Below are 19,922 nucleotides of genomic sequence, written 5' to 3'. Positions count from 1 at the left end.
AATGGAAAAAAAAACAAACAAGCAAAACTACTCTACTATCCAAGATGTCATCAGTCTGACATATGGCCAGAGTTCAAATACCCTAAGTTCACATTCCCAACATGTGGATGGAAGATTTAAGACCAATATGTCTAGTCAAGAGGACCCTTGCGTGGCTACTTCAGTCCAGGAACCCCTGCAGTAGAGGCCAGGGTAGGGACCTGGGTAGTATAAACACTGAGCCAGGCTCTGGAGTTCGGGACAGAGGAGGGACTGCTGATACGTGCTCTAGGCACATGGGGGCCACAAGAAGGGTGGTGACACATCAGCATCCCTAGTGAATATAATCAGAAACATCTGAAGAAGATGAGAACCATGGAGACAGAGCCACCTGCTCTCCTTTTGCGATGCCTAGTACTCAGCCCCAGGTTTCCTGTCCTCCAGGGAGCTCTTGTGTTGTCTTCTTATTATATGTACACTTACTTCCTGCCTTGGGCTCAGATGTCTCTCTTCACTTGTCAGGGCTCCGGAGGCTTTTGTGTCTATTCAACTAGAAAAGGTGGGGCTGCGGGACACGATGCTGAACACCTTCCTCCTCAGGAAACAAACCATGGCCGACAGAATGAAGAGCCTTGTGAGTTTAGTGAGAAGGGCTCCCTAAAGCTCTCATTATCTTTTACATTTGAGCAAATAAAAATTCTTAACTTGTAATCTGTTGCTTTCAGCCTATTTGGATAGGACTATTGAAAATATAAAGAACGTAAAAGGGAATTCAATAAGAAATAGAAAGGAAGTAATTCAAGCTAATTGCAGTCTAGTTTTAAAAATATGCACATTTTTTCCAAGACCACATTTTATTTTGTCACTTTCTAAACGGAACTAGTTTTAGCACCTGCTCTGGAACATTAGCCCACTCTTGAGTGACCCACAGATGTTCAGGGGATTTAGACAAGGTGAGCAAGGGCTCTTACTACCTAATTCATGTGTTATCTGATTATCCAGATATTAATGACGTGTTTCTATTTAAGGATTTCATACTGACCTAATCTGTTGGAAAATACAAAATTCAAGCCTTTAAGCAGTTTGAAGTATTGCTTAATTTTGTGAATAAGGTTTCATTATTCATTAATTTTTTGAGGAGGAAGTCACTAGACTAATGTATATTTCTTTGGGAGAGAAATCATAGGTTTACAATCTCTAGGCTTCTTCCCTATCTATGACTGAAAAGGAAAGACTTAAATTTCCCTTAATCCAGTTCTACAAATGGGATGTGAGGGAGGCCAAACTTTTAGACTACTGTTGAGCAATAATGGAGGCAAAGGACTCCTTTTAATAAGTAATTGAAATATTAATTACCTTTTTTACTACTATATTAAAAAAATATTGACCAAATGAAAAATTTTATAGCTCATTAACTGCACTTCAGGATTATCCAGTGCCTATCAGATTAGAAGACACAGGACTCCTAGGTCATAGACAAAGAACTTTATGACTCACAGCAGAGCAAGTGACATGACTTTTATGTTTGTATCAGTTTTCTTTGCCTCCCAAGTCCCAAGGGGGCAACATAGAGGAGCCTAGATGTATGCAGTGGGTTTTTGTCCCAGTCAAATGACACTGAGCTTAAGGAATCTACCTCTTTTTGTGGCAAGCTTGCTATTTTTCCTGGAAGGAGACATTACCCATCCCTCAAGGTTGCTCTTTGCACACAGAACCCTGAGAAATGGCCCAAGTAAAGAGTGGTCAGGGCTTTGCATTCTTGGCATACTCAGCAAGGTGTGCAGGAATGGGAGAGAACCATGGAGGAGTATTTCTCAGCAAGTTGGCCTTCAGAAAGAATATCTCAACTCTGCGGCCTTTTCCTACTTTAAGTTTGATAAGTTTGTATACATGTACTAGGATGGAGAGTTTTTATAGCCAACCATCTAATAGAAGAACTATCATTCTCTTTTATTACAGGATGAAATTGGTAAAGTCAAGAGAGACGTTATAGTTGAATATTGTCAGAAGTAAGTATGGTATATGTGAACAACATATGCTAATTTCTCTGCCTCTGAATTCAATAAACTGCAGTGTTATGTAGAAATCCAGACAATGAGTCAGGTGGTTTTCTTAATTATTTATTTATTGTTTTCTACCAAACATTTATTTATTTACATATTTTAATTTAAATTAAATTGACTAACATATGGTGTATTACTAGTTTCAGAGGTAGAGTTCAGTGATTCATCAGTCTTATATAATACCCAGTGCTCATTACATCACATGCCCTCCTTAATGTCTATCACCCAGTTACTCCATCCCCCACCCCTCTCCCCTCCAGCAACCCTCAGTTTGTTCCCTACGATTAAGAGTCTCTTATGGGGGGCGCCTGGGTGGCTCAGTCAATTAAGCATCTGCCTTTGGCTCAGGTCATTATCCCAGAGTCCTGGGATAGAACCCCGCATCGGGCTCCCTGCTCAGTGGGGAGCCTGCTTCTCCCTCTGTGCACTCCCTCATCTCTCTCTCTCAAATAAATAAATAAAATCTTTTTAAAAAGAAGAGTCTCTTATGGTTTGTGTCCTTCTCTGATTTTATCTTGTTTTAATTTTTCCTCCCTTCCCCTATGATCCTCTGTTTTTTTTCTTAAATTCCACATATCAGTGAGATCATATGATAATTATCTTTCTCTGATTGACTTATTTCACTTAGCATAATACCCTCTAGTTCCATCCATGTCATTGCAAATGGTAAGATTTCTTTTTTTTTTTTTTTTGATGGCTGAGTCATAGTCCATTGTATATATATACCACATCTTCTTTATCCATTCATTTGTTGATGGACATCGGGCTCTTCCCATAGTTTTGCTATTGTGGACATTGCTGCTGTAAACATTGGGGTGCAGTGCCCCTTCGGATCACTAGGTGGTTTGTTTTTAAATAAACACAATTCTCTTGGATAAAACCAAACCAAATTATTCTCTGACACTTGGAAGTGAAGGATGGGAGGTGCTTTGAAGAGGTTCATGCCTCTGCCTTCAGGCAATGGCAACCTGACCCAGATAGAACTTTCTTCTTGATGAGGTCCTCTATTATCTTTGAAAGATCTTTTAGGGAAGTAGATCCTTCTGAGAAGGAATGGGATGGAATAACTTTGATTCACTTTGTGGACACCATCTCTTCTGACTTTTCAGGTTCAACAGCCATATCTCACTATGCTCTTTGTGGTCAGATTATGGCATACTGCAATAGCCTGAGAGCCCTGCTGGAAGATTTCCCTACCATCAGGGACACCTTTTTCATGGTGGGGCAACCAAAAGAAAAGAAAGTGTTGAGAGACTCCAAGGAGAGCCTCAAGGCTGACCCCAGGTGTGTAATTTCCTTTAGAGCTTTTTACTCCCCCTCCATACCCTACTCCTCCCAGGGAAGAGGGAGGAGGCATGTTAAATTTGGTATGGGAATCTTTCTTTCTTTCTTTCTTTTTTTTTAAGATTTTATTTATTTATTCATGAGAGACAGAGAGAGAGAGAGAGAGAAGCAGAGGGAGAAGCAGGCTTCCCACCGAGCAGGGAGCCCGATGCAGGACTCGATCCCAGGACCCTGGGATCATGACCTGAGCTGGAGGCAGACACTTAACCAACTGAGCCACCCAGGTACCCTGGAAATCTTGCTTTCTTTACTGCATTTGACCTTGATCTTCTGGTTCAGAAGGGCAAAAGAAAGAGCTAACACTCTAAGAATAACACTATCTTTGTATTTGAACCCAGAAGAGGTTCTTTGTGGGCTGTTTCACTGCTTTTTTAATCTATGCAGTTTTGTTTTCTCCTGGAGAGTCCAGAGATTTCCATCAGTCACACCCTTTTACATAAGGTGTGTAAAATAAGCAAACAAATAAGTAAACTTGATCTTGAGCTGTCCTGACTTCAAATATTTTACTCAATGGAGCAGAAGAAATAAGAAACACACACACACACACACACACACACACATTGATATACCAGTGCCTTAGATAAATCTGTCCTTCTGTATTTCTCTGGCGGAGGAAAAAAAATACATGTAGAGTGATATTAAGTGATAAGAGCAGAGCTGCTTCCATATTTCCTTATCATGCCTTATCTAGTTTCCCAATGTTCTTAACTCAACCTGCCTGGAGTTCACTCACCTAGTTGGAGGAGTTAGTATACCTGTGCAGTCAGCGACCACGTTTCCTTTAAAAAAAAAAAGAAAGAAAGAAAGAAGGGATGTTACACAGTTCTGCAGTCTCCAAGGGGGAGCAAAAACATCCTGCAGGGTGAGCTTACTTTCCTCCTAAGGTACAGAGCTTAGTGTTGAATAATAGTAATACTCAAGAAATATGATCATAGAACAGATAGATGAAAGTGAATTGAAAGACCATATGTATCAGACCACTCATTCACTCACTTATTCATTCATGCATTATTCAACCAGCATTTATTTAGTGCTTACTTAATATCAGGCACTTTGCTATGTGCTGGAGTTACAAAGGTAAATAAGCCACTGACTCTGGCAGTAAATTCAGTCCAGTGGGGGAAAGCTCTGTAAACAAAAAAGTAACTTCAAAGATTTTAAAGATAACCTGCTAGAGTTATGTGAAATGTTCTGTGAGGACACAAAAGAGGGAGTGTTTAACTGTAGCCTATGGCCTAAGGGAGAAATTCAAAGAGGAGGTGACAGGTAAGTTGGAGCTCACCAAAAAAAAATGGGGATGATAGAACAGGCTAGAGAAATCTGGAGAATGAAAAACACTTGGGTTTGTAAGCCCTTGACTAACTGATAGCTGACTACCAAAATAATGACCAGTCCTACCTTGATACTTTTATAGGTACCCAGTTTGTGGATACCAGTGTCTGTCTCATGAGCTCAGCCAGTACATTCACTTGGGGAGACTTCCAATGGAAGAATGCATTTGAAGGAAGGGCAGGACAAATACACCTCAGTAGACTATTTTGCTGAAGGGTTTGACTGTACACCTGTTGCCCAATGAGGCTGAAGTGTATCTTTCTCTCCTATGAAACATCACAGGATAATCCTCTAAGACTTCTTTCATTATCTCATCTACCCACTAGCCAAGTCAACCATTTATAAACCCTATCTATATTTGGGATCAAATTTTTAAAATAGTTTCCAGAAGTCTAACCACATGTCACTACATTTGTGTTTAGGATAAAATGTATTCAGGAAGTCTGTTTTTATTTCTGATCTGTTTTTATTTGAAGCACCCAAATAAGGAGGTCAGGAAGTAGAAAGAAAAAGAAAAAGAATGTCTCTAACTTACAGGTCTTGCTCTATTCCTGTATTGTTTATTGTAGATGACTGTGTGTTTCCTAAAGATCAAAAGAAACCATCATTTTGGTTTGAAGGGGGATGAGCCTAGAGACCTAAATCATCTGGTCAGTTATTGTGTGATGATTTCACGGCAGGACTTTGGTCAATAAAAGTGTGAGTAAAGTAAGTGCTCACCCAGAGCCCAAGTCATAGAGTTAGACAGTGGATGAGCAGTGACTGATAAAGATTCAGTACTTTTCGACTATACCTGTCTCCTACTTCCGAAACTCTCTAGATTTCAACATGTCCCTTTTAATACACTACAGAGAATGGAACAATAGAGAAATGAACTTCTGTCTTACGTGGAAGTTTAAAAAAGTATTGTATAAGATTATTTTTAACTCCAAAGTCTGTGATTCCATGTACTGAGTATTAATAAAAATGAACATCAGCCACAAGGAGGTAGAGTGGAACGAGTCATGGCCTTGGTGTTAGAATATTTGGACTTTACCCAGCTCAATTATAACTTGCTCTGAGGTTTCAGGCTAATCACTTCTCTTCAGTCTCTGAACCTCAACTCTTCATCTGATGAGTGAGGAAATTGAAGCAGCTCTCTGAAGTTAAACATACTAAGATTTTTAGTGCTAGGATATCTAGAGTTTGATTCCAAGGAATGGAACTGCTGAGGAAAGACTTCCTGGAAAGGGGCCATTTAAGAGTTTTCATGAAATGATAGATGAGAATCACCCCCAGGACAAGTTTAACTAGAGATGAAGGGACAGAGTGGGGGAATGATGAGGGTCATGGAGGAGAGAAGTCCTCACTCACCTCATTCTTAAAATATGGAGTTGGGTTAGGTTGAAGATAAAAAATAAGTTTCCTTTAAATGTCAGTTCTAACAATTAATGCCCTGCTGAGGATTCTGAGCCATTCCAAGCTTATGAGAGTGTTGTAATTGATTGACAATGTCTGTCATGGCCAAGGACAGGGGCAAGGTGGCCTCCCTGTTTGTGTTTGCCATCCCTTGACCAGAAGAGCCCCATGAATTCTGTAAGTTTAAAATCCTAAGATGCTATTTAATCCTCTAAAGGCTGTAATGTACTGTGTTTAGTTTTAACAGAGACCACGTTATCCTCAAACCAAAGTCTCTATAGAAGAGGAGCCAAGGGGAGTTCTCCCAAGAAGGATGCCCCTTAGGCCTTCTTGCTTTTCATGGCTCCAGAGGAGACTAGAATCTGGAGACTGGGTTGATGCTTGGCCACATTCCAAGAGCAGTGGTGTCAGCTGATTGAGGAGTGAAGAAAGGAGAGAGAGGATATTCACATTAATCAAACCCTTACAATGTGACAGGTAGAGCCACCATGATCCCATCTGGTGCTTTACGCACATTAAAAGAAGGCACTCTTTCCTCTGGGTAGGTGTAGCCCCGTGCCAGGGTGCAGAGCTTGGCAAGTAAAACATAGGCTGGATCTCAGCCACTGCTGGCTGCCTTAGGGCACAACCTGAACAGCAGTACATGGTAACTTTGGTGCCAAGTGCTGTACAGCAATGGATAGACATGGTCCTTGACCTTCATGCAAGGGGAAAAAGGTAATTTTTAAAAAAAGATTTTATTTATTTATTTGAGAGAGAGAGTGAGAGAACGAGAGAGTGTGTGAGGGGAGGGGCAGAGAGAGAAGCAGATTCTCTGCTGACCAGGGATCCTGACGTGGGGCTCCATCTCAGGACCCTGAGATCATGACCTGAGCTGAAGGCAGATGCTTAACCAACTGAGCTACCCAGGCGCCCTGGGAAAATAGGTAATTACAGTACATTGTGATAAAGAGTAAAATATAATAAGAGTATAATAAAAGCACCCACCAGGAAATGTTAAGTATTATCTAAAGGATTGGGGAGGTGGGGATGGGGAGCAAGGCAGGCTGCAGGGGAAAGGGAATGCTTAACCTGGGACTTAAAGGATGGTTAGTGTTTCAGGTAGACCAGGAAAAGAACTTCAGTTCAAGCTGGGAGACTCACAGTTACAATGACACAGAGATGTGAGATAGCACGTGAACTCCTGAGTGGCTCCTACCCAGGGTATGTGAGGATGAGCAATGGAAAGTGGAACATACAGAATGATGGGCAAGATCCAGAAGTCTGGCATTTGCCCTTCAACAGCAGGAAAAGGGGGAGTAAGATGATTGTTTGGGATCTCATTTAGGAAGCTACTGAAACTGTACAGATAGGAGATATTTAGGAGATGAAATCAGTTGGCCAGGTGCTGGATTTAATGGGAGGCTAAAGAAAAAGGAGGAATCTAGGGTTTCACCCAGAGTCTCTGGCTTGGGTAGATAAAAAGATGGCAGTGCAATTATTGTTTAATTGGTATAGAGTTTCCATTTTAGAAGATGGAAAAAAGTTCTGGAGATGATGGTGATGACAGTTGCACAACAATGTGAAAGTACTTAATGCCACTGAAATGTACCCTTAAAAACGGTTCCAATGAGGGGCACCTGGGTGGCTCAGATGGTTAAACGTCTGCCTTCAGCTTAGGTCATGATCCCAGGGTCCTGGAATGGAGCCCCTCATCGGGCTCCCTGCTCGGCGGGAAGCCTGCTTCTCCCCCTCTCACTCCCCCTGCTTGTGTTCCCTCTCTCGCTGTGTCTCTCTCTGTCAAATAAATAAATAAAATCTAAAAAAAATGGTTCCAATGATAAATATTGTTACATATATTTACCACAATTTCTTTAAATGGGGAAAAATGGCAGTGCCATAAAGAGGAAGAAATGTAGAGAGGGAGATAATGAATCCCAGCTCAGAAGCCTCAGCGGTGAATTTCTTCCAATAACCTCCCATCAGGTCCCGGATTCTCCCTATTCTAGATGTTTGCTGCACTTTCAGATATGGTTGACCCTTGAACAACACAGCTTTGAATGTGCAGGTCCACTTATACATGGATATGTCTTTTATAGGTATGGTAGAGTAACTGTAAATGTGTTTTCTTTTCCTTATGATTTTCTTAATAACATTTTCTTTTCCCTAGCTTCTTTTATTATAAGAATACAGTGTATAATATATACAATATACAAAATAGGTGTTTATCGACTATTGATGTATCTGGCCCACAATAGGCTATTGGTAGTGAAGTTTTTGAGCAGTCAATAGTTATACACAGATTTTCAATTTTGAGGTGGGTCAGCACCCTCTGAACCCCTGTGTTGTTCAACGGCCAACTGTACTTCTTACACCATGCTTCTATCATAAATCATGCTTGCACATCTAGCTGCCTCAGAAATGTAAGAGCCTTGAGGGCAGTGGCCATCTTCATTTCATATCCCAGGTGTGTACCTCTGCCTTTGACCTTGATTGAAGGGGAGGACGGGGGTGGGGGAAAGGGCCCACAGGAAGTAGGGGGAGTTCCAGCCAATGGCCTTTAATTCAATTTTGAAATAACAGACCGTGTCATCATCTACTGGCAGGAATTTGGTATGAGGCTGAAAGAAGTCTTGGAATTATTAGAAAAGGAAATGGGCATGAGAGCTATCAAAGGAAAGAATAAGGGTTGTCCCAGGGTGACACAGCTCAGGCTGGAAACCATTTACTCGTTCTTGCATCAATACAATTAGTGGTGTGATTTCCTCCAGCTGTGCTCAGCAACATGCAACTAGAAGCAGAAAGCATAATAGCTGGAGGGATCCAGAGTTGGGGTTTTGCTAGGTAGGTGAGTAGTGAATACAAGAAATCAGAGACTGGAAAGTTCTGGTGAGAGAGTAGTTCCTTTGCTTGACTGCTAGACCCAGTCTGGGCAGGGAAAGGAGGGAGGTCAGAATGGAACTGACAGATGGAAGGGGAGACTAGAGGGCTGGACGATGTCAAGGAGCATATTTTGTGGGGATAATGGAGGTTTACTGGGAGTGAATAAGTAAGAAAACTGGAATAAAAGGTTGGGATAGGAAAAGATGGGAAAGTGGGATGTTGAGTTTAAGTCTTTGGAGGTGACATGATCCCAGGTAATGATAAGGTCTGGAATGTGGCCCCAGAGTGGGTGGCTGAAGGGGAATGAAGATGAAGGGGGAATGATACTGACCAGGTCAAGGAACTGACAGGCTAGAGAGTTGATGGGCCATCCACAAGGAGGAGGGAGGAATCCTCCTTGCGGGACTGAGAACCAGGTTATACTCTTGTACTCTGCACCCAGAGCTTGCTGCTACTCTCTCTGTCCTTCCTCAGCAGATGGCTGCTCGCTGCAGGCAAGGGTGGAAATGGAAGGAAAGAATGGAAGAGAAATAGAGGATAACACTTGGTAGAGGGCCCTGCGGCTCCGGGGATGTTTGTGCTTCTCCGAGGCCAAGGACTGGTTCAGTCACCCTGCTGCTGCCAGCCCCTTGGCCCTCAACCTCGTGTGCTCGGCTGCAGACCTGGTGACTTTTTATTGTTGATATCTGATGTTTCTTTGGGGCACCTTTGGACATTGTGAACTGAACAATAGAGATAAGACTGGATTACACTGGCTTTGATCTGCTCCAGGACAGGATCGTCTGACTTTGTGATTGCTGAAATAAAGAAATTCTCCAACCTAACACCATCCTTTGTTCCCAAGCTTCAAATTACCTGATTAAAACCCTGAGACTTAAAAGGTAGCTTTAAGGCCAGTGATTCACTTCACGTAGATTTTTAATGATTCAAAAAGTCTCATACTCTGAGTGATATTGAAAACATACAGCCCTCAGTTAAAATGAATTACATTTTACTTTAATAAGTGGAAGGGTCATCTGAATCTCTCCCAGAGACCCAGAAACAATAACAAAAGTCAAAAAACAGCCCTGTGATTTCCAAAGTGCCTGCCAGAAGGTGAGAACCTCCCACCGAGAGTCCTTGCTGGGGACAACGGAAGTGGGCGTGAAAACCAGGTACACGTATGGGAGAATAGTGGGATGGGTAGGACCTGAAGAGTAAAGGAGAAGAGAGGCTCTAAAAGTGACTCCCTGATTTCTGGTTTGGGGCCTGGGGGTTGTGGCTCCTTTAACACAGGAGAAGGCACAGGATTGGGGTAGAAGAGGGTAAGGAGTTCAGTTCTGCCTTGTTTGGCTGAGATGCTCTGAAACCCTGTCAGCCAAGAGGAAGCAAGTTGGAAGTGTGGAGCTGTGGAGGGGACCAGGCATGCACAGGTGGATGCAGGTGTCACCAGTGAATGGATGGCATTTGCAGCCAGAAGAGTGGACACAACTGTCCAGGACTAGGGGCAGAGTGGGAAGAGCAGAGCAGAGGGCTGAGGTGGACCCCAGTTTCCCTGGACAGGGGTTGATGGGGGGGTGCTCCACACCCATTGCACACCTCCTTCCACTGTCTGTCTGTCTGTGAGGCTTGCCTTGTCTAGCATAACCGAGATGGGTCTGAGGTGGTACTCGTCTCTGGCCTTGCCCTAGAACCCTCAATTCTAGGACATCCTCTCATTAGTGTGTTCAGGTTCCCAGTTGTTAACAAATAATCCCAAGGGTTCCTACCATGCCTCTCTACTGGGCCACAGGTGTCCCTTGCCCCCCACCCACCTTTGGCCACTTTGCTAGATACCCTCACCTTAGCATTCTAATAACAAACTTTGTATAGCACCTCATAGTTGATTAAATACTTTTCACATGCTTGGTACTCATTTTAAAAATTATTCCTTACATCAATTCTGTGAGTTAGGAATCATTATCCCCATTTTATGTATGAAAAGACTCAGATGGTAGTGCATCTAAGGCCACACAGCTGTGGGTGATGGAAGTTGGTCTCAAAATGGGGTCCTCTGATGCCAGAATCCACACCTGTTAACTGCACATAGCACCATTTTCACACCAGATGAACACAATTAGACTTAAAGGCATCAAACCATTCAAATGGAAAACAGTCCCCTCACCAACCCTCTGTTAGAGTGGCCACCTCATTCCTGAGATGATATAGAAACCAGGTCAAGATGCCACCTTCCCCCAGCGGGTATACAAGAAAGATCATGGGCTTCCATTGGTGTGAAGGTTAAAAACTCGCAAAACCCAACAAAATAATCTTTTAATGGTTTATCCATTTGTGGTAAAACCACAAAGAAAAACTTAACAGTGATGAATGTAAAATTCAGGATGGTGGTTTCTCCGAGGGCCACCAGGGAGGTGCACATCAGGCTTCCAAGGAGCCGGTGAGGGGCACCCGGGTGGCTCAGTCGGTTAAGCATCTGCCTTCTGCTCAGGTCAGGTCTGGGATCAAGTCCCACCCACATCAGGCTCCCTTCTCGCAGGCAACCTGCTTCTCCCTCTCCTCGCTGTTTGTGTGCTCTCTAAAAAATAAAAATAAATAAATAAAAATAAATAAATCTCAGTTTCATCTCTTAGGAGCTGGGCAGGCAAGCTCTCATAGGGCCTCAATTTCCTCATCTGTAAAACAACAGAACAAGCACATTCTAAGGACTTAAGAATTCAGTGAGAAAATACGTAACCCCCGAATGGTGCCAGCCACCTCACTCATGTCTTCTCTTTGCTTTTTTACCACACCTTTCCTGCCCTCCAAGCCCACTCCTTCCTCCAACACAGCTGAGGCTAAAAGCAGCCTCCCTGCTCCTCTCCGCAGTTATTTATAACCCGGGCCCCCTATGAGCGGCCTGAGAAGGAGACGTGCGGGCCAAGGCTTGGACGCCAGCCTCGGGCTCCTGTGTCACCACAGCCTGGGCTCTGGCGCTGTGGCCGCAGGGTGGTGCTATAAATAGTGCACATCGGGGCCGCCTCCTTTTTCCAAGAGAAATGCTGTGCCGACCCAAACCTTCTTATAATGCCGCAGGAGTTTTCAGCCACGGCCTCGGTGTTTGCTGTCTGCTGATGGGAAAGTCTTCCTCAATTTATGGTTCCTACCGCATCCTTCTGAAGTGCTGGGTATGTTCAAACCTCTGCCAGAAAAGGTTTGTATTTCTCTATGTGTGCCAGAATGAAAACTGGCTGGGACTTTTTTATGTCTCACGGTTAAGCATATCAATCACAGAGAACATCTCTTGTTTTTTTCCAGGGATATCTAGTACCTGAAATCTTCACACAGCTCCCAGTGTTTTTGCCTGCTTTATAATCCTTTCTCTTGGGCCTCATTATTTCCCTGAGTTCTGTTTCTCCCTAGTCACTAATGAACGCTAATTTGAGCTTCCCGCATTCCTTATTAATCCTCAATTTCCTCCCACAGCCTTCACGAAAATCCCACTCTGTTGCCCCGAAGCTAATGACAGGTCGAGATCACAATCCTAGTAATCAGCCTGTTTTTTGAGGGGTTGCTCTGTGTACCTAACTTACTGTTAGAGGATGATATTGATAAACATGAAAAAAAGAAGTAGATCTAGAAATACACAGAGTACTCAAGTATTTTTTAAGTAAAGTGCAGTGCTGAAAAATGGCCATTTGGGAACATTCTGACTTTTCTTTAAGTTTAACAACCTAGGTTTCTTACCCTTTTTTTCCTCTGCCCAGTTTTATTGAGATGTAACTAATAAGGAAATTGTATGTACTTGAAGTGTACAACATGATCTAACATATGTGTACATTGTGAAATGATTACCCCAATTAAGTTAATTAACATATCTATCCCCTCACCTACTTACCTTCTTTTGCTTGTGGTGAGAACACTTATCGACTCTCCTAGCAAATTCCAAGTATGCAATACATTATTATTAACTATAGGCACCATGCTGTACATTAGATGCTCAGAATTTATTCATCTGAGAACTGAAAATGTGTACCCTTTGACCAATGTTTATCCATTTCCCACCCCTTGGTAACCACCTTTCTATGAGTTCAACATTTTGTTTTTTTAGATTCCACATATGAATGAGATTGTACAGTATGTGTCTTTTCCTATCCGGCTATTTTACTTAGTATAATATTCTCCAGGTTCATCCATGTTGTTGCGAATGGCAGGATTTTCTTTTTTTAATGTCTGAATAGTATTCCTCTGTGTGTGTGTTTCAATTTTTTTTATCAATTTATCCATCCACTGGACACTTTGATTGTTTCCATAGCTTGGCTATTATGAGTAATGCTGCAATAGACGTGAGAGTGTAGGTAATCTCTTTGAGATACTGATTTTGGATATGTACCCAGGAATGGATTAAATGGTAGTTCTACATGCAAAAGAATGAAACTGGACCCCTATCTTTCACCTCTCATAAAAATTAAGTTGAAGTGGATTAGAGACTAAATGTAACACTGGAAACTGCAAAACTCTTGGAGGAAAATGGGAAAATCTCCTTGACATTGGTCTTGGTGATGATTTTTTGTATATAATATGAAAAGTATAGGCAACAAAAGCAAAAATAAATAAATGGGACAACATCAAACTAAAAAGCTTCTGCTCAACAAAGGAAACAATCAACAAAATGAAAAGGCAACATAGAGAATGGGAGAAATATTTGCAAACCACATATCTGATAAGGGGGTAATACCTAAAATATGTAAGGAACTCCTGCAACTCAACAACAACAATAAAATCTGATTTTAAAATGGGCAAGGGTCATGAATAGACATTTTTCCAAAGAAGACAACCAGATGGCCAACAGGTACATGAAAAGATCCTCAACATCACTAATCCTCAGAGAGAGGCAAATTCAAAACCACAACGAGAGAGCACCCCATGCCTGTTAGGATGGCTATTGTCAAAACAACAAGAGACAGCCGGTGTTGGCAAGGATGTGGAGAAAAGGGAACCTTTGCGCACTGTGGATGGGAATGTAAGTTGGTGCAGCCATTATGGAAAACAGTATGGAGTTTCCTCAAATAACTAAAAATAGAACTTTCTCTCACTGAAGAATTTTAGGAGTTTTAAAATATGTATTATATATTTTATAATTATTAATTATAATTATATATTATATATATAAATACTACCTTCTTTAAGTTGGATCGTAATTTTCCACTTTTCCTTCACTTGAACGTTAATAGTTAAGATCTAGGGTTTGATTTTTTTTAGTTGTGTGTTTAAACTACATTGATAAATACCTATGTTTTGCTTACAGGTATTCCCTCACAGCAATGGTGTCTGAATATGGGTTCCTGCTAGGAATTTATCTGTGACCCTTGTAATCTATCAGTGGTCATACAAACACATTTTGCTGTGTTTCTGGTCACCAATGTCTTTAAGCAAAGAGAAACACATTGGTTTAAATCCCTCACTCCAGGAGTTACCTTGTCCAAAGGCATATAACCTGGTTGATGAATGGGTTTGTTGTTCTGTTTTTTAGATATTATCCTGTATTGTATTGTGAAAATGTTTAATATTCTTGTTTAAAGATATTATCCCTAATCAATGCTCATATATTTTTATGTGTCTCTTAGAAACGTCTTAAAATGTATTTTTTCTGTTGATTTTACCCACAGGCAGCTTTTCGAGGCTTACAGCTAACTCTACAGCTGTTAGCCCCTCTCCATGACATTGTGGGCTACCTTTTCAGTTTTGCTAAACTTGGAAATTGTCCAACATGCTTTGAATTTCCTCTAAGTGCTAACCCCCTGAAAGGTGACTGGGGAGGAACTGAGGGCATTGGTAAGTGATTAGAGGTGATTCAGATCACCTTCAGGATTCACTTCAAATTCTATGAAGCTCTTTTCTTTCCCCAACTTCACTGAAGTATAATTGGCAAATAAAATTGTAAGCTATTTAAAGAGTACAAAGTGATGGTTTGATATACACATACATCATGAAAAGATTCCCCCCATCTAGTTAATTAATATGAAGCTCTTAATACTTGGAAAGATAGAACTAAAATATTTTTTTTCATAAATGACAGTGAGAAGAAGGGCAAAGGGCAAAACCTCATGATATACTGTCTCCAAACTAATTAATTCCACATTTACAGGTTAAACCACAAAGTAAAGCAAGCCAGGAATGGGCCAGCCTGGATTTTTACCCTGTATCTGCCACTTGGTTCCTGGAAGCTGGACACTTTACTCTCTGGGTCTCTCTCTCCATCTATAAAATGGGGGTGATAACACCTGTTTCATGGAGATGTTCTGTGGATTAAAATCTATGTAAAATTTCTACAAGAATGTACATGCCCTTCTACACGCTAGTTTTCTTTCATCCCCTTTCTGGCCTTTGTGAGCTAATATGTCAAGGTCAGAGCCAAGCATTTATTGTCAAGAATTTTTTGCAGACAGTCTTCTGTTAGCTAACAGTAGCCTGATAGTCCTGAAGTAAGAATGATTGAGACTTTAGTTTTATCCTAATCCATAAACCCTAAATAAGCACTGAGTTCTAAGATAAATGCACAAGGTAAATTAAAGACTGAAATGCTTAGTAAGCTGGGTTGATCAAAAGTAGGGAAACTGATCTTGTTATTTTAATAACTTAACTTGCAGCCAAATTATGTCACTAGTTATGTAAATATTAATTAACCGCAATATATTATAACAGAGTAGCCAAGGATTTTAAAGGATGAGAAGAGCCAATGGAATGAGATAATAATATGCCTATTTAAAACTAGCAGTCTTCAAACAAATGTATAATACTCTGAGTCTGTTCCTCTCTGGCCAGCGCATAAAGAAAAGGTGTTTGTGGGAGACCCTGACTTGTTTGCTGGTAGATTTGCAGGGTGCTACTGAGCACTGAAGGAATCTGTAAACGTTCAAATGGGAGACCTAAGGAAGGGTATGAGTGGTGATCTGGAGGAGGGTTGATGCCTGTCTCTGAGGAAAGGCAGCATGAAGAAAGGATAGACTGGGGCTGGCTCAGCAGAAAACACAGAATTGTCAACAAACTAATGACATTTCAAAACTACTAGCATGTCTTCAATGTAAGAATCAAGAGAGTAGAGAAGTTCCAAAGCATACTCAGGGCCTTTTACTAATTCCGGGACTGTTACAAAAGGGGTTTACTCAGAAAATAAGCTAAGATACTCTTACGGGAGCTGCTGGATTTGGGGAGGGTGCGGGGGCTGGGCTTTATATGAGGGACAGGAGAAAGGGTGGCATGGGAAGAATGCCCTCCCTGCCCTTGAGACAGGGAGACAGAAGCCGAGATAGAGCCAGAGCCATCTTTCCCAAGGAAGACCCTGCATAGGAACTCCTCCAGCATCTGGGAGGGCAGAGCCTGCAGGGAAGGTGATCTGGGGGTACTTGTCCTCCCTTGAATCAATGGAGAAAACTAGAGGGATGGTCTTGGCAAGACAGGAAAAGGACACTGGCAAAGGCAACAGGCCAGACTGCACATGGCCAGTCCAGAGACGGGTGAACCTACCAGTGTGACACTGAGCAACAGTAGGATATGAGGCCAAATTGTTGAGGACCTAGAATTCAGGATGAAGGAAATCGGTTTCTTACTATTTATATGCTTCTGAACCAGAAACCATTGAAATATGTGGGGCCCAGGCTTTCCAAGGTGTGCAATTAGAGGCATGCACCGTGTCATGTTGCCAGCGAAAACATTTGTGCTCCAGGGAGAATGTGCAAAGTTTTGCATACTCTGCTCTGCTGAAAATAGATAAAGAGCAAACTGAACTAAAAAAAAAAAAAAAAAGAAAGAAAGAAAAATCCCACTCTAAGATAATCATCTTTTTTAAAAAGCCTCAGTTGCTCAGTTCCTGGCCTACTTCCCAGAAGGAGGCAAGGAGAAGTCAGGTGAACAGAGGAGATGAATCTGTTCATATCTTCTCCCAACTCTTCTCAGCTATTGCCAAGCTATTTGGAGTTAGAGAAAATGACTTTTGTGGGCTTATAGGCTTTAAAATATTTTTTAAGGGGACACTCCACATTTCAGCTTTGGTCCTCCCACCTGACTGAGGAAGCAGCTCTTTGACACTGAGCATGAGCTCTGTGGACCCTGCCAAATCCTCTCCTTCCTTGAAAGCCAGCAACTCCCTTTGGATCAGCAGAGGATGTAATCAGCATGTGGGAGTTTACACTGTGATTTCCTTGTAAAGGTTTAGGAGGCCAATTAAAGCCCAAATACTATCCACTAAACTTAGGGTTTCAGGAACTCTTGAGACAAACTAAGCACAAAGTGTACCGACTCTTTAGTATTCACGTGGAGACAGGCCATTGTGATTCCTCTCTCTCTCTCTAATTTCCCAAATGGGACCCTCTTGGGGAAAGGCTCATTTGTTTCCTGATGTTTTTCTGGCCGAGGGTCTACTCCAACCCCCCGTACCCCCACCACAACTACACGGCAACCATCTGCCCCATCCTCATGGAAAAGCTGACTGCCCTGCCCTGCCTGCCACCTTCGCTCCCACCCAGCAGCAGCTTGATCCCACTAAGAAAGGGAAGCCTAAATGAGGATCCTAAAATCTGTAAACCACAAAGAAAGTGGAGTGCCCACCTCCACATCTGTGTTTTGGTGATAAAGCTGCTGCTACCTATCAGCACAGAACAATTTTGCTGGGCAGTGATGGTATAAAGATGCACATATAGCCTGCACGTAAATGAAAAGAGAAAAAGTACCTGTAACCAACGACTGTAACAAGAGAGAGATTCTTGTTTGTCTTTACTACCTTCTAGCCCTTGTCCAAACACACTTTACATTTTTTACAATTTTTTATTGTTATGTTAATCACCATACATTACATCATTACATCAAACACACTTTACATTTAACAGAGCTTTCATCATAGGGTGTGTGCACCTTTATATTCTTTTTTCATTGTCATTGCAGAGGACTCTAAACCTTCCCCCAGTTGCTACTTAGCCTGACAGAATGTCTTGCTTACAGACCATCATGCTAGGCCTTGAACAAATAAGGCTCACTGACAATACCCCTCCCATCCACCACTAAAACTCTTGTATAATTCACTCTAACATGACTGCTTGTCTGGTGGAAGTTTCTTTTCAGTCCAACATGACCATCAGATTTATAGAGAAGTCATAAAAATTTTAATGATTGGATCCAATTTTTCAGGGGCTGGACGAGTACCTAAAAAACATTTTTCTCTTGTATGTAAAGCATCAGATGGATAGGAAACCTAGACTGCTCATCTCATCCTAAAGCCAAAAGCGTATGTTGCAAGTATTAACAACTCTTCTCAGTCCTGGTTCTGCTCTAGTCAGGCTCTCATGGACAGCTTCCCCATTCCCTCAATTCCTCTGCCTCCCATGGTTGTGGGAAGATATCCAATACCAGACCAGATAAGGTAGAAGGCTGCTCAAGTCTGGACAAGCTATGGAAAGAGTAACTCTGGAAATGCCTCATAGTTATCCTGTCTCTCTTCTGCCTCAGGCTATATATCAGGCACAGTGACCACAGTGACCAGTTTCCACAATCTTCTTCCCATAGCAGGGATGTTCTGTCACGTAGGAAGCCATCACTGTCCTCACTGGGAGTTGAGGAACATTTCAGATCATTCTAATAGCCCTGGAAGTGTGGGCCCACCCACTTCCCCACTCTCCCTAAGAACTCATCATTTTCTTGCTGTGCTCTCGCATTCTGACTAGCTCCTCTCCTGGGCCAATAATAGAGATGCTACTCCAGCCATCTAGACCTAGGTCAGTTTCCTCAACCCGGCATTGAGTGCCATAAAAGGCCCCTAAATTAAATTTCCTTTCCAAACACATATAAGTCTGTTTATATCCAGCCGACTTTTGCAGTAAGGGTCCAAGAAATAAGTCAGTTTAGGATCTCTCACACCTACTCCTAAAATGATGAGAAGCTCCTAGAAGAGGTTGTGTGTGTGTGCACGCATGCAGGAGTGAGTGCATATTCCTTGCTTGCCTTGGATGGTCTTTTTTTTTTTTTAAAGATTTTATTTATTTATTTGACAGATAGAGACACAGTGAGAGAGGGAACACAAGCAGGGGGAGTGGGAGAGGGAGAAGCAGGCTTCCCGCTGAGCAGGGAGCCCGATGCGGGGCTTGATTCCAGGACCCTGGGATCATGACCTGAGCCGAAGGCAGACATTTAATGACTGAACCACCCAGGCGCCCTGCCTTGGATGGTCTTGAGTCTTCTTTAATCCATGAGCCAGTGACAGGATGAGCCAGTGACAGAGGGGTTGATTTGTATGGCATGGCTATGAGAAATGAATGCTGGTTTATAATCTCTAATAACTTTAAGCCCCTAACAGATCTACTGAGACCTTTCCCATTCCTTGTGATTCTTTTTTTTTTTTAATCTAGAGGCTGTAACCTTGTAAAATTTAGAACTTTCATTCAACTGTATGTTCTTATTCTGCTGAAAAGCAAAGCAAATTTTTATCTTATTGAGGGAGGAAGGAAGGAAGGAAAGATAAATCAGACCTTGGGCTCTAGAACGTAAGACTTTGCTGGTCTTGCAAAATATATAATTAGTATGCTCACAAACAAAAAGAAGTACATTTAGGTAAAAAGTTAGCTTCAGAGGTGAAATGATGGCTCATAAGGTTAGCTGTCATGGCCTGTATGTCACACTATCTGACTGAAATGTCATCCGTCTTCCAGGGTCTGAGCTTCAAGAGCTGCAGAAAATGATTGACAGCCTCCAGAACCCCCAAGACCCTATCCAGGTGTCCCAGGCACTCCTCCTTCGAAGGGAGGTTATATTTTTGCAGTTTGATGCTGCAGTGAGGCACCTCATCCGGTAAGGGCTGGAGCGTGAATCCTGTCCAGTTAATTGTGTAGGGCATGTGCTTCCACCATCAGGGGAGATCACTCTTGGCAAGATTGAATAAGGAGCTTAAAATAGTCACGGGCACAACCTGATCCAGAACACTGTGACTACCAAATGTGTCTT

At 42.1% G+C, this 19,922-nt stretch overlaps 1 protein-coding gene across 1 annotated transcript in view; it reads left to right on the top strand.

The window, feature by feature from the left end:
* The window catches only part of LOC114209955 (uncharacterized), a 134,401-nt gene that overhangs the window by 57,697 nt on the left and 56,782 nt on the right, over window positions 1–19,922 (top strand). The window contains 7 exon segments of the mRNA XM_088024267.1: window positions 502–622; window positions 1,939–1,988; window positions 3,152–3,163; window positions 3,165–3,326; window positions 12,030–12,147; window positions 14,603–14,768; window positions 19,631–19,769. Coding sequence (XP_087880393.1) covers window positions 502–622; window positions 1,939–1,988; window positions 3,152–3,163; window positions 3,165–3,326; window positions 12,030–12,147; window positions 14,603–14,768; window positions 19,631–19,769 — 768 coding nt within the window.

Source organism: Eumetopias jubatus, unplaced genomic scaffold, assembly GCF_037043125.1.
Source record: "Eumetopias jubatus isolate StellerSeaLion01/CBP00866 unplaced genomic scaffold, mEumJub1_p1.0 scaffold_6, whole genome shotgun sequence".
Lineage (NCBI taxonomy): Eukaryota > Metazoa > Chordata > Mammalia > Carnivora > Otariidae > Eumetopias > Eumetopias jubatus.
This window is presented reverse-complemented; position numbering and strand designations above follow the sequence as displayed.